The sequence below is a fragment of the Chiloscyllium plagiosum genome, chromosome 11 (genome assembly GCF_004010195.1).
Source record: "Chiloscyllium plagiosum isolate BGI_BamShark_2017 chromosome 11, ASM401019v2, whole genome shotgun sequence".
Classification (NCBI taxonomy): Eukaryota; Metazoa; Chordata; class Chondrichthyes; order Orectolobiformes; family Hemiscylliidae; genus Chiloscyllium; species Chiloscyllium plagiosum.
In genome coordinates, this window is record NC_057720.1 from 46,112,652 (window position 1) to 46,136,723 (window position 24,072).

Here is a 24,072-nt window from a genome sequence, read left to right on the forward strand (position 1 = left end):
TGGGGTGGGGCTGGGCGGAAGGTAGCTGGGAATGCGATAGGTGGATGAAGTTGGAGTATGATAGTGATAGGTCGGAGCTGAGGGTGGAGTGGATAGGTGGGAAAGAAGATGGACAGATAGGAAAATTCAAGAGGGCGGTGCCAGGTTGGAGAGGTGGATCTGGGATAAGGTGGAGAGGGGAGGTGAGGAAACTGGTGAAATCCACATGGATCCCATGTGGTTGGAGGGTCCCAAGGTGGTAGATGAGGTGTTCTTCCTCCAGGCATCAGGTGGCTAGAGTTTGGTAGTGGAGGAGGCCCAGGACTTGCATGTCCTTGGCGGATAGGGAGGGGGAGTTGAAATGTTCGGCCACAGGGTGGTGGGGTTGTTTAGTGCATGAGTCCCAGAGATGTTCTCTGAAACATTCTGCATGTTGGCGTCCTGTCTCCCCAATGTAGAGGGGACCACATCGAGAGCAACAGACACAGAGATATGTGTGGAGGTGCAGGAAAATCACTGCCAGGCACAGGTTTTATACCTCTTGCAGTGGCAAAGGAAGCTGCTAGGAGTGGAGGGTGGATTGGTGGGAGGAGCGTGGACTTAACAAGGGAGTCACGGAGGGAATGATCTTTACAGAATGCAGAAAGGGCTGGGGTGGGAAATATATCCCTAGTAGTGGGGTCTGTTTTGTAGGTGGTGGAAATGGCAGAGGATGATGCATTGTATTCAGAGGTTGGTGGGGTGGAAGGTGAGGACCGGGGGTGGGGGGTTGGTTCTGTCCTTTTTGCGATTGGAGGGGTGGAGTTCAAGGGCGGAGGTTCGGGAAGTGGAGGAGATGCACTGGAGGGCATCACTGACCACGTGAGAGGGGAATATGTTGTCCTTGAAGAAGGATGTTCTAATGTGGAATTGGTCCTCCAGGGAACAGATGCAGTGGAGGCAAAGAAATTGGGAGTAGGGGATAGTGTTTTTACAGGAGGTAGGGTAAGCAAAGGTATAGTCCAGATAGCTGTAGGAGTCAGTGGGTTTGAAGTGGATGTCCATGCTGAGTCGGTCATCGGAGATGGAGAGATCCAGGAAGGGAGGTGTCTAAGATGGTCCAGATGAGGGTGGAAGGTGTTTGTGCAGTTGATGAGCTGTTCAACCTCCTCGTGGGAGCACGACGTAACACCCATGTAGCGGAGGAAAAGATGGGAATGGTGTCGGTTAGCTGACAAAGAGGCAGGCATAGCTGGGGCCCATGCAGCTGCCCATGGCTACTCCTTTGGTCTGGAGGAAGTCGGAGGATTTGAAGGAGAAATTGTTGAGAGTGAGGACCAGTTCAGCCAATTGAATGAGTGTGTCGGTGAAGGGTATGGGTTGGGTCGGCAGGAGAGGAAGAAATGGAGGGCTTGGTGGCCTTCATCATGATAGATAGATGTGTATAGATACTGGGTGTCCATGGTGAAGATAAGGCATAGGGAGCCAGGGAACTGAAAGTCATGGAGGAGGTGGAGGGCATGGGTGGTGTCTCAAATGTATGTGGGGAGATCCTGGTCCAAGGGGAACAGAACAGTGTCAAGGTATGTGGAGATAAGTTTGGTGGGGCAGAACCAGGCTGAGACGATGGGTCGACCGGGGCAGTCAGGTTTGTGAATTTTGGGTAAGAGATAGATCTGGGCAGTGTGGTGTTCCAGGCTATTGGGGGAGATTTCACTCTTTCCTGATTGAGACATTGCACTTGCTCCACCCTGAGTGTTGCTGCACGTGTCTCTCTAGAAGATTGACAATGGCCAGAGTTCGTGCAGTTAAACCCACAAGTTCATGACGGCAAATGTACTTATTTGATTCTGTGTGAGCTTTCATCATCTCAGGAATTTCATCAGATATCCAGACATCTATTGCTTATTGTCCAAATATTGTGCCCAAACAGTGACTCCTGAGGTTCCATATTCCTGCCCACTGGACCACTAGTATAATCAGTTTTCCTGTTCACTCTGAGAGGAACTAATATCTCTGACACTGACACCTTGTTCTGCGTGTATTGGTAAAATGGGATGTAGCACTGAAGCTGTTCATCTTCATACCTGAAGAATGATCTAACCTCGGCATGGGGACAACGTGCACAGATCCAGGACTGGTGTGGGACAAAATCAAGGAGCTATTTAGGTGGAACCTTTTTCCCCAATGAAAGCATGTTGCGCTTCTTACCTATGCTTCAACCAAACTCCCACTGCATTGATGATGCATACACATCCTCGTATTTGCTTTTCTGCAATGCTCCATAATACTCAGTGAAGTGACAGCATTGCCTCAATCATTACTGTTATCTGCCAGGGTGATCTCAATCATTATCATCTGCTACTGGCAATTAGCATCACTTGGTGGTCACCATATCCACTTGGTCCACAGGAAGGCTGACCCTCAGGAAGGCTGACCCTATGCCTCGCCTGGCACATCTCTGAAACATTCTTTTGTTCTGCATGAACGAGAAGTAATGTGAGCCTTATATAGTGCATGGCAGAATATTGCATTGTTGTCTGTGCTTCACTGTGCCCAGTCTCACCTCTTCTGTGCACAGATTATATGAGCTGCTTACAAGCAGAGGTGTGCATGATGTCTCACACTATCTCTACAGGATGCAGATGTGAGCCTTCCCTTGATCCCCTATGTGGATGAGTCCAGATACTCAATGTGCTAATGTGCAACATGTCTCTGAATTTCTTCCAGCAATGACTCCACAAATGCTGGTGGTCTCCAGCTGTGATCATCACAGCCAGATGTTGTATCTAGGCTTCTTGCTTGTGTAAGGTAGATTGTTAAGTGAATGTTATATCCCTCTGTGCTCCTTCACCTGAGGACAGGGCAACTGGCTGCAACCTTTCCCATGCTGTTCCTCTGTGATATTCTTTGAATAAAAATATAAGGTGAAAAAGATGATGAGCAGTTACATTTCTGTCATTCACATGTCCCAACCATTTTCATCATTTCATTAATAAATACTGTTAACATTGCGGTGAAGAGAGTGGCTCAGCATAAGTGCTTTGTGCTACTTGTGTTATAGGTATCCCTTTGAAGTGGTTTGTCTCACTCAGTGATCCCTGACAGCCCCACTGGCTTGCTCCCTCTTAGTTACACTGCTACACTGTGCAGATGTTAGACTTCTGGTCACAGGTCAAAGTTTGGGCACACCCTGATTGATGGGTGGAAAGAGGGACAAATGGATGAGGTAATGAGCATGGAACTATTCACCAGTCATCCACTGAGTCTAGCCAGCTAACTCCCACCACCACATAACATCAATAAGACTATACCATCTCCATGGTTGTGCTTGAGAATTCATTGTATCTTTTCGGTGGTGCACTATAGTTCCTTTTGATCAGGCAACGGCAATGAGAATTCTCCCACAGCGAAGGCCCAGGATCCATTCCAGGGTCAGCTAATATTTAAGAACATTTACAGCTTTGACATAAATATAAAACGGCTCTCAAATGCAACTTTCGGATGGAGCACATTTCACATGTGATTCCTGTCACGCTTTACGCCAGTTCCAGAATTTTGAGTTTGCAGGCTCCAGCCACCTCCTCTTTACCATGGATGTGCAATTCCATTACATGTCTATCCCCCACCAGGATGGTCTCAGGGCTCTCCACTTCTTCCTGGAGCAAAGGCCTGAACCATCCCCTTCCACCACCTCCCTCCTCCGTTTGGCTGAGCTCATCCTTACCCTCAACAACTTCTCTTTTAACTCCTCTCATTTTCTGCAGGTCAGAGGGGTGGTGATAGGGCCCTCCCAGTTATGCCTGCAACATTCCCTGTTCCAGTCCTATCCTGGCCCCACCCACAACTCTCCGATATATCAACGATATCATCGGAGCTGCTTCCCTCTTTTGTCCAGAGTTGGAAAGGTCTTCTTTTTGGAATTGGAAAAGACTTCTGACTTCCCCACCGCCCTCACTTTCACCTGGTCGATCCCTGACTCCTCACTTCCCTTCCTCGACATCTCTGTTTCCATTTCTGGGGATAGACTGGCCACAAATATCCACTATAAACCCACCCATAAACCCGCCCATAAACCTACAGCACCGTGGCTCAGTGGTTAGCACTGTTGCCTCACAGAGCCAAAGAACCAGGTTCGATTCCAGCCTCAGGCGACTGTAGATGTGGAGTTTGCACATTCTCCCTGTGTCTGCATGGGTTTCCTCCGGGGACTCCAGTTTCCTCCCACTGTCCAAAGATGTGCAGGTTAGGTGAATTGGTCATGCTAAATTGCCCGTAGAGTTAGGTGCGTTAGTTACAGGGAATGGGTCTGGGTGGGTTACTCATCAGAGGGTTAGTGTGGCCTAGTTGGGCTGAAGGGCCTGTTTCCACACTGTAGGGAATCTAATCAAAACACCCACCATTACCTGGGCTATACATCCTTGCACCCTGTTTCCTGAAAACTATTCCATTCCCCCAGTTCCTCCGTCTCCATCATGCACAATCCAGTGAGGCCAAATTCGACAAGGGAGCCTTTGCAATGTCCACCTTCTTCCTCAACTGAGGATTCCCCAGCACCATTGACCTCAACAGGATCCGACCCATCTCCTGCATTTCCAGCCTCACCCCCTCTCTTCCCTCCAGCAACAGCGATAGGGTCCCCCTTGTCCTTACCTACCATCCCACCAGTATCCACATCCAGAAGATCACCAGCTGCCATATCCGCCACTACTAAACACACATTCCCCTCGGCTCCCTTGACCGCCTTCCACAGGGACTGTTCCCTCTGGGATATTGTGGTCCACTCTTCCTTCACTCGCAACAACTCCCCCACTTCACAGCCCTACTGCACTTCACCCTGCAACTGCCAAAGGTGTAATACCTGCCACTTACCTCCTCCCCCTTCAGTATCCAAGGGACCAAACCCATCTTCCAGGTGAAGCAGCACTTTACCAGCAGTTCTCACAATTAGTCTACTGTATTCACTGCTCATAGTGCGGTATCCTCTACATTAGGGAAACGAAGCATAGACTGGGTGACCGCTTTGCAGAACATCTATGTTCTACCCACAAAAAAGACCTTGGGCTTCCAGTTGCCGAACTACTTTAATAGATCACCCTGTTCCCTGGCCAATATCTCTGTCTCAAGTTTGCTGCAGTGCTCCAGTGAAGCTCAGTGCAGGCTGGGAGAACAACTCCTCATTTTCCACTTGGGGACCCTGCAGCCCTCTGGTTTCAATATCAAGTTCAATAATTTTAGGGCCTGAACTCCCCATGTCCTCGCCCCCTATCACACACACAAGGCCTTGTTATAATCTGCCATTCTACACTACTAACAGTCTCCATTAACAGCTATTCACCCTGCAAACCAGATCATTAGCAACTCCTTTGTCTGTCCAACTGAACTTTTCTCTCTTTGGGCTCTCTCCCTACGTCTTGTTTATTCCTTACCCCCCTCCCACCATCCTATCTGCTACATTTAAACTAACGTTTTCCCAACCACCATCAGTTCTGAGGAAGGATCACTGGACCCGAAACGTTAACTTTGATTTCTCTTCACAGGTGTTGCCAGACCTGCTGAGCTTTTCCAGGAACTTCTGTTTTTGTTTCTGATTTACAGCATCTGCAGTTCTTTTGGTTTTCACTTTTCATATGTGCTTGAGTTGCCCAACTCATGGCAGGCTCACCTCTGACCCCCTCACTATTTCTGAAGTAGCTGGTCCCAAACTGCTGATCTAGTGCACCACCCCACTGCCACCCCACACACCAAACTGAAAACCAGAGGCTTGCATAGCCATTTTTAAAGGAGAGGTTCACAAAGCTGGAGTCCTCTCAGCTCCACCTGCCTGACACTTGGATGAAAGTCCAGGCCTGGGCTTGATTTTAAAACAAAAGACAAGTCTGAGGTTCATGTCATTATGGAAAGGGCATTTCCTGTGAAGCAGACAAGGACTAACTGTTATGTAGAAGCAGAAAACCCAAATCACCTTGCCCTACTGATACAGTATATGTGATGGTGGATGGTAGTACTAAATAGGGTAAAGTTAAAGCTCTCAAAATATCAAACAACAAATCAGAAGCAAATATTAATGGAATGCCTCACATAAAGAAAGCAGGTTTAACTGTAAAACCTCCTGAAAAGTGTTGAAAAAAATTTGAACAGTTTGTTTATGCACGTTCATTTAGATAAATAGTACATGTAAAATATCTTCCTGCCTTATGCATAATTATAAGCAGGAGATTTTCAAATCCAATTTTGTGAAAGGATAAGATCAGGAATGTGGATAAAGATTATGATATGAGTTAATTACATTATTGTGAAGGAACATGATAAGTACTTTTGATATGCGATTGATGTAAAGGGGTAAGCTTCATGTCTATAATTCCTTTGCGGCTGACCTTGAGGTCTGATGGGACGATAATAACTTCATCTGCTATAAATCATGAAGGAAAGGGTGCCTGGCTCTTAAACGTTTTGAAGCAGAGTTCTGGAAAATTGATGAGAATAGCTGGAGGAAACAACTTGATAATTGAGTGGCAAGGTTTACTGCGATCATTACCTGACCTCCCTTGGTAAAGGTGATTCATTATAACATAAATCACTAGAAGGATGCCTTGCTATGGAAGGTGTTGCATGTTACAAATAATCAAAGAAAAATAGAAATAAGGTAGACAATAAACAAGTTAGTGTTTAATGTCCAAAACATTGGAAAGAAGAAGGAGAGACTGTCTTTTCTTGATGTGATAGATGAATTTTACAGTGTTATATTTTCTTTGAGCTGTTGTAGACATAACAGTGACAAGGAAAAGAATGTTGTATATATAAAACTCCAAATTAATTGTGACTTTGTTGGCTCTTGATCGAAATAATTTCACAAATATTTGAGAAAATGAAATTGGTGCTGTTTTGCACTAGGTGTGGAAAATATTCAACTGCTAGTTGCCTGTTTCTCGCTTGATGAATTGTCAGTTAGCACACGATGGGCATTATGGGCACCCATATTTCTGTCTAATTTTATTTACATCCAGTGTTTAACTACAATAGTATTGCTTCCAGGACAGTTACAATTTAAAGGAAACAGGGGAAGAGCAGGAAAAAAGAACTTTAGATGTCGATCTTCCAGGCATTGAATTGTCTAACCCTTAAAAGCAATTCAGGCTGCTCAGAAACAATACGTTTTGCTGTTTTCTTTGAAAGATTTTCAGTAGTTATATGGTTGGTTAATAAATTCCATAGGAAATCAGCCTGCTTTAGCTAGTCCTCCTGTATGTAAATATGGGCAGAATGTAAAGACTGTCCCTGTCTGATGGTGAGATTGGCCATCTTTCCATCTGGATGCGAATTGAGGTTCTCAAATCAACAATTATTGCCCAATTAAGGGCATCATTCCACTGTTGGTATTCAGCCAGAGTCGGGTGAAAAAGTGCTGCTTCGGGTTGCCCTGAAAATAAACCCTTCTTGGGGTTCACTGTGGGCTGCTGGAGAGGTCCCTCATCTAAAGGCACTCTACCTGGTTGAGGGACTCATCATAGGGAGAAGGAGTTCATTGAAAACAAGTCCACAACCCTGCTTCTGCCTCTGATTTCCCCCTCTGCTGATCCTCAACCTGTGACCCTCATCCTGTCCTCACATAGCTTCGGCCTTGGATCCATTGTTGATCTTTTGCTACTGGTGCAGGCCATTTTGTTTATAATGCTACCTACAATGAAAATAGCTGGTCCCTGATTGGTCAACAACTTTTGAGGGATAGGTTTTCTGACTCCAGCATTCTTAATCCCAGAGAAGTGCCAATGGTGGCTTCATAAGTGCATTACGGACAGCCTTCCCTGATACAAATGACAAAAGACTTTCACTGAGTAATTAGCTGATGGGTAAAGCCCTTCTTCACTGGGATTACATTCTGCCTGTATGTGACAGCTACAAGCAATCTAAATAAATCAACTTATCAAATCAAATAACTGGCATTGATCCAGATATGACAAATGTATACCCTGTCCAGTCAAAGCTGTTAAGGTCTCTCCATTAATGTCTGAGTAGTTGTACTAAAATTGAGAAATCTCTTACAAGAATGATCAAGTAGCAGCTTGATGTAATCCTACATATTGATAAATCCAAAACACCACATACAAACATGGCTGCATGGTGGGCAGGTGGTGCTTGTAGAGTCAGGTAGTTGAGTTGTGAGTTTGTGTGCACTCTCCAAAGTCTCAACTTTTGCCACAATGTGTTCGTGACAAAGTCACTCAATATATTTGGTTAAAAATCCACACAACACCAGGTTATAGTCCAACAGGTTTATTTGGAAGCACTAGCTTTCAGAGCACCGCTCCTTCATCAGGTAGTTGTGGAGGTTAAGATTATGCTCACAGACTTTATAGCCAAAAGAGTCCAGTGTCATGAAGATGTGATACAGTAAACAATCTTAGATGAAAACTAAAGTTAAAAATCAAATAACACCAGGTTAGAGTCCAACAGGTTTACTTAGAAGCACTAGCTTTCAAAGCACTGCTTCTTCATCCACCTGATGAAGGAGCAGCACTTCGAAAGTTAGTGATTCCAAAATAAACTTGTTGGACTATAACCTGGTGTTGTGTGATTTTTAACTTTGTCCACCCCAGTCCAACGCTGGCACCTCCAAATTTAGATTAAACCTTCATCTTTTAGAATGGAAAATGCTGGTTTCTGTTCTTTGATATGTAAATCCCGGAACTTCCTCTAAATTACATTCTCAAGTTAGCTCAACTTTTTAAACATTACATGTGAGGTCTGTCTGTGTCCCAATGCTATGTCAGACTGACCAATCCTCTCTATAGTTTTACAGACTTTTACATGGATTCATGCAGTTTTTGTGCAAAAAAAAAGGTAATTCTGCAAAAATTATATGTGTGCACATGTAGGAGCGACAGATTGAGTGTGCATATGAGTGTGTGCATGTGGGTGTGAGTGCACATATATTTGGCGCCTTCTTGAATGAACCATTTCCATTTTGGTTGGACAAAGGCCAGGGACTCCCAAACTGTCGCTGGGGATGTTTGGTTTCCTCAGAGATGCTCTGAGTACACCCCTAAAGCTTTTCCATTGACCTCCCTCAGAGTTTGCTACCATAGTTGAGTTCTGAGTAGTGCAGTTGTTTCATTGTGGTGTCTGGCAACCAAATGATATTTCCTGCAGAACACAGCTGATTTGGAGTGGTTCTTGAGTTGTTGCTGACTGTGTTGGCTGAGGAGATGATACTGCTGTTCGACTGAAGCTATAGCTGGTGGTACTTCTGCAGTGCTTTGAAATGCAGGCAATAAGGTTGTCCAAATTTCTAACATCTATTGGAGCATGTGAAAGTAGACATACTGGATAGAAAACAGTGGTTCAAGAAGGTGGTATAATACCCTGTCTCAAGGACAATTAGGATAGGAACTAAGTGTCTGCCTTGCAAGTAACTCCCATATTCAATGAATTAATCAAGATTTTTGTAGAGGTTGGAGGAATGTTTACTTTCATCCCCCATCACAAATAAATTCTAGCCCAGATTGTTTCCACCCTAACCTCTGTGCACTGCACCCTGGGATTTTCTCTCCCATCTTTCTCCATCTGAGTACTGCCTGATGGTTAGTTCAATACAGCATCTGTCATCTTTATCTAGTTAAGAAATTCTAATATCTTCCACCTGTGCACACTTCCTGTCAGTACACTTGCCTTTTGCACTTTTTCCAATTATAATCCCTGTGTACACATAACAGTTGTCATAACAACTTGCATTTGTATAGTGCATCGAATAAGATAAAATTTCTAAGGCACTTCATGGGACTCCTCTAGAACAAAATTTGACACCAAATTATGAAAGGAAATATTCAAATTTGATGGTCAAATGCTTGATCAAAGAAGTTTTACAAAGCATCTTAATGACGAAAGCTGCGGATTAGTAAAGAGATTTAGGGAGTGCTCCCACAGACTTTAGAAACTTGGACAACCTCCAGTCGGCACCTCACAGCACTGGAGAAGTACCACCGGCTCTACTTTCAAAAGGTCCTGGGTACCTGGGTAAACTCATCTGTGCATTGTACAATTTGGCCACCGCCTTCTCAAAAGCACCTCAGTATTTCTTTTCTGAAATTTGTGTTGAAATTAAAATTTAGTCTCTTGCCAGAAACTGTGATTTGCATGATAGTGAGCTTCAAGCTGATTGAATGAATCCGTTATCTGAATTAATATGTGTTATTGTGAATTACTAAATATTCCTGTATTCTGTGTCAGGGTGGAAACTTAGTAAGACAACAGTGCTGCAGAATGTAAAAGTAGAAGGAACGAACTGTGGATATGAAGAGTTTGGAATAGGTAGTGGGTGGGGCAATGTGATCTGCTTCTCCTTTTACTTAAGGAATCATGGAGCAGGTTTACAGTTGGTAGTAAGCAGAGGGCCAAGGTTCATTTCTTCTCTGTGGTAGGAAAATGGTTGTTCGTGGCTTTGTGGAGACTTTGCAAAATTTCTTCAAATATTGTCAAAGGGGACTTGTGGTTGTTTCTCTTAAGCTGCCTCCAAATAAACCGCTTCACAAACGCATGATTTGCAGTCTACAGCACTGAAGATAGCTTCTGAGAAGGACCAACAGTACTCTGCAATGGATACAGAAGCAACAAGACAGCGGTTTTTAAATTATGTGTATAACTTGGAAGAATTTTTTTGACTCTATAGGATTGTCCATTAAAACAGATTAGGTATAACATTGATTTTGTGCAATCACCATAAAATAGGCGTTAAGTGAATCAATACATGTTCAGTAGATCTCTTGATTTTGGAGCAAGTTGCTGCAAATAAAAATTGGAACAGATATGAAACTGGTCATTCCTGAAGAAGGGCCTGTGCCCGAAACGTCGAATCTCCTGTTCCCTGGATGCTGCCTGACCTGCTGTGCTGTTCCAGCAATAAAGTTTCAACTTTGATCTCCAGCATCTGCAGACCTCACTTTCTCCTCTATGAAACTGGTGGCCAAGCTATGACCTGCTTTACATGATTGCACAAAGGAAATGTTACACTGAAAAAGCAGTGTGCTGATTTTTTATGAATAAAGTATCATTGATTTTTGTCCAGCTCTAAAGGAAGAAATCTTTCCAATTATTTCTTATCTTCTATGATATCAAGGCATTCCAAAGTGCTTTTTACAACCAATAAGGTACTTCTGATGTGTAATCACTGTTGTAATGGACTCAATCATGAAAACTTCCAGACTTCCTTCGATGAAAATTTCAGGAACATTGTCCCCAGCTCTTCAGAAATCAAAAATTGCAAATTTGCCAATGATGACCACCCCACTTCCATGTATTTGCTTTTCACATTACATCGTGCTTTCATTTTTTTCTCCACTTTTTTTGTGCTTTGTTTTCTTCTGTTCCCTTCCAGTCTTTATGGCATTGCTTATTTCGAGTTCAGTATAAAAGACACCAGTTACTCTATCTCACCTTGCCAAAGTAATCATTATTCCAGAGTGAGTGACTTGAGAGTTACAGCTTTGTCTGTAGGAAAAATCACAGACAAGGCTAGTCCTGTCTTTATTGATTGACCACACAAATATATATTGCCAGAAAGAGCCAAATGTAATGCCTCAAATCATTCCAGCAGCAGAGATCCGCTAACTCAGCAAAGGAAAGAGTTAATTCTCAGATACATTACTTGATGACTGATCTTGTTGAATTTGTTGAGCCTGTATATTGGCAATCAAATAATATTTTGCTTTTTGGATAATGTGTACAAAACAGAAATAAGTCTAAAATGCAGTCAAACATTGAGTGTGTCTGGTTTATCAGTTTGATTTAACAGCTGAGTGATTATTGCACCTCAGCTCAATTTAAATAAATTTGTCTTATCTCGACAGTAAAGCATGAGAAACTGTAATCCTGTGTCAGATATATCTAGGAGCCATTCTTAAAATAATAATCACTTGGCTTGTTCTTCTCACAGATGCCTAACTTTATCAACACCACCCTCCCGCCACATGAGCAGGTGACAGCTCAGGAGATAGACAACTATTTCCGCCAGGAGTTAATCTACAAGAGGAATGAAAGAATGGGCAAAAGGGTGACAGCTCTTCTGGAGGCAAATCCAGATAAAAGCTTTTTCTTTGCATTTGGAGCAGGTATGTAGAGTGATCTATTGTCCCTCAGGGGCTTTGCCTCATCCAGATAGTATAAAGCACTTTGTCACTTTTTTTAAAGATGTATAATCAGAAATTTCTATAGAAAGCAAACCTCTTCTTTTTATAACGACTTCTCTTGCATAATTGTGTTAAACATGGAAGCAAACTGTAATTTATTGATCGTCTTCTTAATCAGATCACTTTTAATATACCAGAATTGTGAGCTTTTAAAGATTAATTTTCTAAAAAGGTTATAAATAAAATTTTGACCAGGAATTTTGTTTCTCACTGTTAGTTTTTGATCATATAATTGAAGCAGGTGGCGGAAGGTTTTAAGGGGAAGATCCCATGAATGCTGCACAGAAATGCTCAAAAATAGGTCAATAACTGTTGATTAATTTGAGTCATCATTCAAATTGAGTTCCTTTCTTGAAGTTGAATCATATGAAATTAAAGGAAAAAAGAAGTAAAGCTTGTCTGGCAACCTGGAATTTGGATAAGTGCTCCTGTTGAAATGATACTGTTCCTTCCCCAGTAATGGGTACAATGTGGGATTGTAGTGCAACACCTTTTCAGAAAACTTTTCCCTTGTGGATAGTCCCACGTGTGTTTATGCCACATGCAAGTGACACAATCTTCCATTTTATTATGGTTTACATAACATGTTTGCCAAACACTTTTCCGTGAAGAATTTATAGTTAAAAGACTCTCAGCTACGTCCTCTGGGAATGTTGTAATAATTAATTGTTACCTGTGGTTTGCTGCTATGTTTGACACCACTGTTGTTATTAGTGACAGTGAAGGGTGTTTCAAGGAGTTATTGTAACATCCCTCTCTGTAAAGTGAGCCAGATTGATATTACTGAGCAGGAGCATTTCTACAGAGCTCAAGATAAACCTGAATGATTTGGACATGATTTGCTGTGTATCAATATATTCACGTTGTCAATTTCCTCTTAGATCGTATTGTGTGTTTAGCTGCTACTTTTCTGTAACCCTTGCTTGGATCAGGAAACTATATTCCAAATTATAGAAGGTTTGAAATTAAACATTTTAATGAAAGATTTCCCTTTCAAGTCATTCAGCAGACAAGGATTTTCCTGTCCAATGACATGGGGAGGAAATTAAGCTTGTGATCCATTAATATTAATTAAATGTCTTTCGAAAGTAATACAAGAGATGGGAAGACAAGCAATGTGTACTTCTAACATTGTTAAAAGAATGGGTACATTTGTGATAAATGTGGGATGGACATGTTTTGGTAGAAAGAGTTTTGAATTGAAAGTACATTAGTTAATTTACAATACAAAGAGGGAATAAACAAAATAAAGCACTCACTCTTGCTCAGTACCACACTTATACAATGGAATCAATGCTGCTTGCTATGGATCAAGAACAATGCCTGTTGCCAGTACTGTGGAATGTGCATAATTTATTTTGTGAGGGAAAGTCAACAACTCTCTTGGAAACAGTGTGGATTGCAGCAAATTGTGTATTGGAATTTGCATTTCTATTTACCCCCATTTTCAACTGGTGTAGGAACTGTCTTAATCACATGTCTCTATAGGAGCATACAAGATTTAAGCACTCAGCTATTTGCAGGTAAGAAAATGGCAGCTGATTACTTTGGAAGTGACTATTTTTGATGAAGAGATGGGCCTACAATCCTCCAGAGATTGCAAAGGGAATTTTAAGTCACCTGCCCTCAGAAAGTAGTCTATTTGATTTATTGCTGTACTTCTGCAATATAAGCACTGTCTTGTATATTTCTAACCTGGGATGTATCATACGCATGTAATAAAATTGCTTGAGTAATCCATATTTAATTGAAATGTAGCATTGCAATCAACATTTCATAAATGAATACATCTTGAAGGCTGAAGCTGTTGCCAAAACATGTAAGTGTGGGAGGGACTCCAGATGTGAACCAACACAAATATTTATTAGGGTTTAATTCAGGGCTGTCACTTGAATTAAGGAATGTTTTACTGACTGGCACTGGGACTAAGGTTAGCATTTCCATAATTTTTTTGCAAGCTGCTGTCAGACAAGAAACTGCATTTGCCAGACATATTTTAAAATAACTTATTTGAATTATATTTTCATAAAATATTGTAACAGAGAATGTATGCTTCCTCACATTATGTTTCAGAAAAATAGGGTTGGGCATTGATTCTCTGATTTAATTCAAGTGGGTATTTTAAATCTGTTGATTCTTGAAAGCACATCAATTACTATTTCACTGAAACACAAGTCTAGCTTGCAGTAGGGGTTTGATAAATGATAACATTGAAAGAGATGGAGAAGATTAATACCCAGAAGGCACATGTTACTTAATAAAAAGAGAGACTTTGGGTTGAAAATGCGAAGATTTAAGAGGGGTAAGGGATTTTCTGATGGCATTGAAAGTTCATTTGATATTCCCTTTACATCTCAAATATCTTTTTGAAAAGGCAAGTTTTGTGCACTTTTTAAAACAAAAATAGAAATTCTAGAAGGTTGGAGACATTTGTGCAAGACACCTGGTTCTTTCTGTATGGAACATACTGTCCAAGAGAAAATGGGAAACATACTGGTTGATAGTGATATTTAACGATGGGGAAAGAGGTATGAAGCAATTTTGTTTTTCTTAGTCTGCAAAGTCAATATCTGTATCAGGATATTACTGAAAAGCTGTAGGTGACTGTTAAATTGTGCCATTAAGCGCTGGGCATGAATTCAACTGCAGCATAACTAGTAAGATGATGGTTCAACAGATTTTGTAATGAGTTTGGGGTGTCTCATCCAGAGTTATAGATGTTAAGATGAATTGTCTAGCATTTATTCGCTTGCCTGGTAGCTTATAAAATGTAAGTCACACAACCAATAATGGGGAAACTGAACATAGAACATAGAACATAGAAAAATACAGCGCAGTACAGGCCCTTTGGCCCTCGATGTTGCGCCGATCCAAGCCCACCTAACCTACACTAGCCCACTATCCTCCATATGCCTATCCAATGCCCGTTTAAATGCCCATAAAGAGGGAGAGTCTACCACTGTTACTGGCAGGGCATTCCATGAACTCAAGACTCGCTGAGTAAAGAATCTACCCCTAACATCTGTCCTATACCTACCACCCCTTAATTTAAAGCTATGCCCCCTCGTAATAGCTGACTCCATACGTGGAAAAAGGTATTCTCAAGACACCTGGTTCTTTCTGTATGGAATATACTGTCCAAGAGAAAATGGGAAACATACTGGTTGATAGTGATATTTAACGATGGGGAAAGACGTATGAAGCAATTTTGTTTTTCTTAGTCTGCAAAGTCAATATCTGTATCAGGATATTACTGAAAAGCTGTAGGTGACTGTTAAATTGTGCCACTAAGTGTCTGAGAATACTTTTAATTCTCTATTATTCTTTTAATCCTTTGATATAAATGAAGACAGAGTATTAGCTTGATTCCTATTGATTCCATTCTGATGAGACCTCAATATTTGGTCAGAATGAGTATCCACAGATTGAACAATATACCCTCGATATACCAACTTGAGAATGTTGATTTTCAAGCAATTGGCCAGTCCATTCAGTACCAGCAGTTTTATGGTCCTTTATAAAAGATGTCCTTATGGATGGTTTCCCTACATACTCTCCTATCTTCAGAAGGTTAGTCCCACTTACAGACATCTATTTGTCACAATTTTGGGAGAACATTTACAGAGGAAGCTCTATAAATTATCCAGCATTCGATTATCTGGCAAGATCGCAAGGTTTCGATCCTCGGCTAAATTATGTTATCCAGCATTCGATTATCCGGAATTCAATTAACTGAACAAAATACTGCCTCCCCGTTTCTTTTGGATAATTGAGGTTCCTCTGTGTACAATGTGGATCTTTTTCTATGCTCACCTGGTGTTTTAAAAAATTCTCAAGGTCAGGTTCGTAGGAGAGTAGTCTGAAAAATACTGCCTCCCCGTTTCTTTTGGATAATTGAGGTTCCTCTGTGTACAATGTGGATCTTTTTCTATGCTCACCTGGGTGTAGATGCATTATTAAATATCATGTCTAGAACATGTTAATCAGACATTCACACCACATGACCTGAACCTTTAGCAAAAGGAATATCAACAGTTTGGTAGAAGGAAGCATAGCTAGGGTGAAAAATTATGTCGTTAATGGTACAGACTTGTACTTAATTGTTACAGACAGACGAGAAACAATAGGTCAGCCCCTGCCACGCCCCCCACCTCAACCTGTCCTACTGAACGAAGAGAGCGGGTTTCAAACAAAGATGTTTCAACTCCTGAGTGTTTTGAGGGTTGGAACAGGCAAATTACAAGTTTTCATAAGTTGTAAAAGTTGACTATAAACGTTTATTGTTCAACACCTGAATTTACACAACTGTTCCCATGTTTTTATACTCACACACCCCCTCTCTTCTTGATGCATGTCTGCAATCCTTTGTCCCGATGAAGAATGCTACGGTAGTTTAGAAGGATATATTCACTGTTGTATTATGTTCTGAGTGGCAGATTTTCTTATGCTGCAGTCAAGATGAAATAGTGGAGCCCAAGTATTACTCCTCCAGTAAGGAGTTCAAGGCAAATCAAGTTGCTGCCTACTTGTGGCTTAAGCGCCCTGGTCTTAGACAGGATCCTTCCCATTCAAACATTCCTGCCAGTCTGACTGAAATATGCTTTATTGAAATCCTTTTCAGGCAGCACGGTGGCACAGTGGTTAGTAATGCTGCCTCACTGCACCAGGGACCCAGATTCAATCCCAACCTTGGGTGACTGTCTGTGTGGAGTTTGTCCATTCTCCCCGTGTCTGCATGGTTTCCACCAGGTGCTCTGGTTTCTTCCCACGGTCCAAATATGTGCAGGTTAAGTGAATTAGCTATGCTGAATTGCCCATAGTGTCCAGGGATATGCAAGTTAGGTGGACTAGCCATGGGAAATACAGGGATTAGGTACGAGGTTGGGTGGGGGTGTGGGTGGAATGCTGTTCAGAGGGTTGGTTTGGACTCGATGGGCCAAATGGCCTGCACCTGCACTGAAGGGATTCTACGAAACCTTAACTCTGTCATGTGACCAGAGCAGCTCTTCTCATTGTCCTCATAAATAGTTTTTGATGGTGAGGCCAATGTCAGCGAGTGGAATGCTGACATCACTCAACCACATTCCATGTTGATAAAATAAACATTTTCACACTTGTTGTTTCTGGATTTCAAGTTTGGAGTTACAATGGCCACAACAGTACCATGAAGTCAGTCTTTTTAATTAATTTGAGAAGTGCAGTCATTATTATACGGAGGTCACTCGTATTTTAATGTCAAGAAAATTATTTTCTTGACATATCAGCAGTAAGAAGGGCCATCTGACCTCTCAACTCAATTTTGTGTTTGATTAAAGTGTCCACTTCAAGTTTGTACTTAATAGTGCATACGTATTGTCCATAAGTTAATATTACGTAAGTATGACACACTGAAGTGTTTCCCTTGAATACTGTGTGCATACAGTCTGGCGAAATACAGAAAAGGTGACAAAAAAGGAGTAAAATAATTTGTTAAAAGATATGTATCATAAAAGTCTGATTATGATTTGGGATCCTAGTTATCATCACATTACCATAGATCCTAACATCTCTATTCTCATCTAATTTTCTTATTATTCTTTTCATCATGTCTAAAGGTGCTAATTTTCTTTAGGTACAGTTTCATAAGTGTCAGCAGTTGCACTGGGTGGTCCTTGATACTATCAGATGTGTGTTATGAGAGGGTGCCCTAAATCACCCCCTTAGCCCTCGACTGATATTCCACATGTTTGTACTTTTTAAAAACAGGAAACCTGGTTGATTTCCTTCCCTCCCCCAATGGACCCTGAACACTAAATTGAATTGTAATGCTTATGAGTCACAGACACTTCCTAGACTACGCAAATTACTTTTATTACTGGCTGCAGCATCAACAGCACTGAGTTACATGGGAATACTGTTTGAAACTTCGATCATTTTTGGGAAAGCATACTTTTGTTGTCAATTGCTTCTCCTCTTTCGAACCTGACACTTAATGGGTGCAGTTACACACTTTCTGGCATGTATTCCAAATGACCGTTCCTGACCTTTTCACTGAAAGGGCGAACAGGCTATTCTATCAGGGGGTGATCACAACGAAGCATCATTCTGTCTTCACCCAATCTCCACATGTGCACCTTTTCCAGCAGGGCATACTGGCAGTGAAAATGGATGGATTTATTTTTCTGATCTTTCTAGCTCAGTCAGATTGCTGTTGTTCTTGTGTCCTTAGAATTATGATGGCAAACGATTCATTCAAAGTCCTTTCTACTTTGAAGTGGTGACATTTCCTGACCTGACCCTGATGCTACCAGTTTGTTACTGGCTGTATTATGAACTGATTTCTCTTCTAGTCTGCTTGAGCTGGCTCAGCGAATGTGATTATTTATTGCTTTCATGGATATTGTACCATTAGAGCCCGAACTCCAAGTGCAACTGTGATGTTATTGGGTCTTCTGATTATTCATTTGCTTAATTTACATTATGCTTCTGCCCCCATTTAATTTCATGTCATTGGATACTTGGCTATTGTGCATTCACTCTTATCGTGCAAGTCCTTAATATATATTGTAAGTAATTGTAGTTCCAACACAGAAACCTGAGGTACTGCACTAGTTACACGTTGCCATCCTGAAAGTATCCCTTAATTCCCACTCAGTGTCTTCTATCAGTTAGCTAATCTTCTATCCATGTCAATATACTACCTCCAACATCAAAAGCTCTTATCAAATACAGCAAACGTCTTATTAAACTAGCACATATGGGATCAGAAGTGTACTGGCTGATCAATACTCTATTGATCAAAAGATCCACATAATTAATGTAAAAATACACACTCAGTAATAGAAACATAATGCAGAGGGTATATCCATCACTATTCTACTTTATTTACAGCGTAAATAACTTAAATAATAATGCAATTTTCCTAAATAAAATTTAGCAGCAGAGAGCCTTCTCACTCGCACCCTCAACTGATTACCCAGCCATTGAGATCATGATAATACAATAAATTTACGATAATTCAGGTATATACCTTTTGCCAGTTTAGTGAGTTTTTCGGTTGAAACAAAGTTTGCTGTAATGTAAAGTGTGGTGCCTTATCAAATGCCTTCTGATAATCCAAATATATTAGACCTAGTGCTTCTCCTTTATCTGTCCCACTTGTCATCGCCACAAAGAATTCTAGTAAATGTGTCAGACATGATTTCCCCTTTGTAGAGCCATGCTGACTCTTTGGTATTATTGTGTATTTCTAAATGCTCTGCTATTTAATTTTTTTATAATAGACTCTAATATTTTCCCAGTAAAAAACGTTAAGTTGATGGGCCTACAGTTAGCTGTTTTTTCTCTCCTTCCCTTTGTAAGTGAAGCTGTTAAATTGGCAATTTTCCAATCCTCTGGGACTTGTCTAGATTTTAAGGATTTTTGCAAGGTTACTGGCAGTGCATCCACTTTCTCTCTAGCTACTCCTTTCAATAACCTAGGATGTATCCCATCAGGCCCAGAGACTTATTGGTCTTTAGCCCATTAGTCTATCTGGCAGTCTAGTGATAGTTATTGAATTTATTTCCTCTCCTGCCTTTGTCCATTGATTGTTTCATACTTTTGTCATGTCATTATCATTTTCTACTGTGAAGGCTGAAGCAAAGTATTTATTCAACTCCTCTGCCATTTCCTGGTTTCCCATTATTATTTCCCCAGCCTGCCTCTTTAAGGGGCATATGTTTACTTTGGGCAATTTTGTGACAGTGATACCCAAAGATAACATGATGAAACAATGATAATATCATGAACATGTCTCTTAAAGTTTATTGACCTACTGTTTGTGGGACATAAGACAAAAGACAACAGATACAGCTCCCTTTAGTGGAAGGGTTGAGAACTAGAGAACACAGATTTTAAAAGGTTTAGAGGAAGATAATAGATGACTTGAGAAAAAAATCTCTTTTTTAACCAGGAAATACTTTGGATCTCCCCTTCCTGGGAGTGTGTCAGACAGATACAGTCTTGGCTTTCAGAAAGGAATTGGATCAACAGTTGAAGAGAAAAAGCTTGCAGGGTTACGAGGAAAGGTAGAATGAGTAGGAGTGGATCCTCCAAAGAGTCAATACTGACACGATCAGCCAAAAGGTCTTGTTCTGGGCTGCAGCTGTTCTATGATACAGTCATAAACAAATTCTTTCCTTACTGTTGCTGTAAACAATGATACATGGATAGTGACAGCAATGTTTTGGTGAATGTTTTCAATCTTACTCAAAAATATTCCATACGTTCACTGTTAGAAAGTGGTTTTAATTTTGGTGCTTCCTGTTTGTTAACAGCACTTTTAATGCTTATTTATCTTCCTAAATACTTAAAAGGTAAATATTTCAACACCTAATTGACTTAATTACTATGATCCATCTGTGTTTATTAGGTTAGGCTAAACAGCTGTTAACAAGCAGCCTTAATGCTATAAATAGTGCATCAAGTACGTGAGTAATTATATTTTTGTGTATAAAGACTGTATGTGTTAACAGACCAAATTATTTTTAATGACTTTCTGATTGGTATTATGCTTTTGTTTGTTGCTTAATGGTTAAACCTTTCTGTATCCACTAGGATTACAGGGGGAAAAAATGAAAACAAACGATAATAACACACTACCTGAGGAAAATGTCAGTTCTCCTTTTGAGCCTGGAAGCTTTGTCACTTAACAGTCATATGTTCTGCACAAAGTAGAAAAGGAGGATATTTTAAATTTGTGTTTGACACTAAGTCCTGTTTTGGAAGAATATTTATTTGCCACTTTTCTAATTTTACATTGAGGCTGGAATTCAATGAGTGTGTTTTTATATACCTTCCTACAATAACTCAAACAATATAATAAGTCTTGAGTGCCTCCTCACGTATACCAGACTACAACCACCCAGTGAAAAAAGGGACCTTAGCTCCTTTGTGCAAAGGATTATGGTCAACAGAGAGAGACAGGAGTGGCGCAATGGCAATATAGTACGGAGAGACATAGAACACATAGCCATCATCTTTTCCTTCTTTAATTTTATTAATGCGATTGGGCAGACCAAAAGTGCTGCACTTTGTGAGATGAAGCGTTAAGGAAACATATATAATGGCAGGATTGATGTCCAGAGGGGGAACAGTATTGATGTCCAGAGGGATCTTGGGGTTCAAGTCCATAGCTCCCTGAAAGTGGCCACACAAGTAGATAGGGTGATAAAGAAAGCATATAGCATGCATGCCTTTATTGGTCAAGGCATTAAATACAAGAGTCAGGATGTCACATTGCAGCTTTATAAGACTTTGATTAAGCTGCACTTAGAATTGTGTTCAGTTTTGGTTTCCACATTACAAGATGATTGTAAAGGCTTTGAAGAGGATGCAAAAGAGGTTCACCAGGATGCTGCCTTGATTAGAGGGCAGGAGTTATAAGGAGAGGCTAGAAAAACTAGGGTTGTTTTCTCAGGAGTGAAGGAGGCTTAGGGAAACTTGATAGAAACCTATCAAATTATGTGATGCATACATAGGGCTGACAGTCAGAATCTTTCTCCCAGAGTTGAAATGTCTAAAATTAAGGGGCATGCATTTAAGGTGAGAAGGGGCAAGTTCAAAGCAGATGCGAGGTTCATGACTTTTACACAGAGAGTGGTAGGAGTCTGGAACATGCTACCGGGGTAATGATGGAGGCAGATATGATAGGATGTTTAAGAGGCTTTCAGATAAACAGATGAGCATGCAAGAGATGGAGGGATATGGAACAAGGGCAAGCAGAAGGGATTAGTTTAATTTGGCATCGTGTTCAGCATAACGTTGTGGGCTAACTGACCTGTTCTATAATTTTTTCAGGTTTTTTTTGTTTTTGAAGCTGACAAAGTGCTAATCCCTGATCTTGATAGAGGTTTAAAGTTCACCTTTTGATTTTATAGAGTACGGTGCCATTAACGCCCTGTGACTAGCAGCTCTTTCCCAGCATTCTTCATCAGCATGCTTTCTTCGACATCACTTGTCCCGTTTTTGTTTCTATAACATAATTTCTCAATTTGTGTAATCAATGATATAAAGAGATCATCCCAGGGATAACACCTTAAAAGAAGATGTTATTTTAACTTTACTGAAGGTTCACAGCTTTCCTTTAAATAAATCAATAATTTATGTTAATATGGTGTATCTTTTGTAATAGGTCCTGAAAAACTACATGGGAATGCATCAGAACAGAATTTTACATAGGATATATAAGGGCAGATGACCAAAGTGTAATTTGCAAGTTAAGTTGTAAAGAGGAAAGTAGAGAAAAGGGATATTTAGGGAGGAAATTCAATAACTTAGAGCCCAGATAGTAGAAGGAAAGGTTTTTGTGGTACAGTGACTATCTCTGAACCAGGAGACCCATGTGCATGTTCCATCTTCTTTAGGGGTGTGTCATAACACTTCTAATCAGGTGGATCAAAAATATGTGATCACCTTAGAGAATGTTTAAGAGGCTAGAATTGAGGAGCACTGATTGCTTAGAAGATTGTGGGACTGGAAGTGATGACAGAAATAGGGAAGGATGAAGCCATGAAAAGAGTTAAAAACTAAGATGAAAATTCCATCATCAAGTCACTGCTTAAATGAGAGCAAAAACAGTTCACCAAACACAGGAGTGATTTCGTGAACACTGCTTGATATTGCGACACAAGCAGCAGAGTTTTCACTGACTGTAAATTTATGGCAGACAGAATGTGGGAGATTAACCAGGAATGCATTGACATAGTCATGTCTAGAGGTTACAAAAGCATGAGTGAGGGTTTCAGAAGCAGAGAAAGTGAGGTAATGGGCAGAGTCTTTGCAGACTAATCACTGTATATTCACTGCACCTACTCAATAACTGAGAGTTTTCCAGTTGAAGAAAAATGTTTTCCCACCTAATAAGTTTTGCAGCTATTACTAATAGACATTACGGAACCATCAAAGGGAACTGAAATATTGGACTGTGCTCTTTTGTTTTTTAATGTACTGGGGTGATTATTCACTCAGGCAGCAGAGTAGTTAACTGTAGTCAGTCAATTACCCTGGAAGGAAATGTTTTTCTTAAATTAAAGGAAAATACAGTAATTCCACCAGAAATGTTTTATCTGATTGATGATCACTTACAAACAAACTGTCTGCTATTATAATACTTCTAAAGTGAAAATGTCTGCATTTGTATCAGATACATAAAGTGGGGATGGCACTTAGAGCAATGAGATTTTGTCAATCCAAGTTACATGGTCCCTCCCACATGGTTGTGTGATTAGACGAACATGGGGAAGGCTGTGTACATAGAGTATTGTTCACCCATATCAAAATATCAGTTACATTTTAAGATTTAATGCAGCTCACTGGATGGCCTACTCTGCAAATGTTAAAATGATGTTAATATTAAGTCCCAACAATTAAAAAAAATTGTTTGTCAAATTTACCAGTTGTATCTTTCAAGCAATTGGATTCCTTACGAAGTGGTACTTCATAAAGGTCTAGTGCGGTAAAGGTTGGTAATTGATCACTGAAGTGTGAGCTTTGTTGAAAGCACACATGTCACAATCTCACTGACAAGAAAAGGCTTGGCTATGATGCCCCTTGTGGTTGAATGGAATTATAAAAATCATCCGGTACAAAAGAGGCCCTTCGGCCCATCGAGTCTGCACTGACAAATAATTACTCTAACTTACATGAATCCCACTTTCCAGCACTGTCACAATGCTTTATATGTTATAACATTGCAAGCTATGCCTTGATTGTACCTTGGGTTCATGTCACATTACAGGTGATCACCATTGCATTACACGCACACACACAGATATTCCTACACACACACACACTCTCACATGCACACGACACAGATACACACAGACGCGCACACAGACACACCACACACACCCTTATAGACACACAGACTCCCACACATGCACCCCCTCACAGACTTAAGACACTCTGCACT

At 40.8% G+C, this 24,072-nt stretch overlaps 1 protein-coding gene across 1 annotated transcript in view; it reads left to right on the plus strand.

The window, feature by feature from the left end:
* The window catches only part of LOC122554359 (metalloprotease TIKI2-like), a 420,493-nt gene that overhangs the window by 231,718 nt on the left and 164,703 nt on the right, over nucleotides 1–24,072 (plus strand). Inside the window, exon 4 of the mRNA XM_043699245.1 lies at nucleotides 11,888–12,062. Coding sequence (XP_043555180.1) covers nucleotides 11,888–12,062 — 175 coding nt within the window. The remainder of the gene's footprint in view (nucleotides 1–11,887; nucleotides 12,063–24,072) is intronic.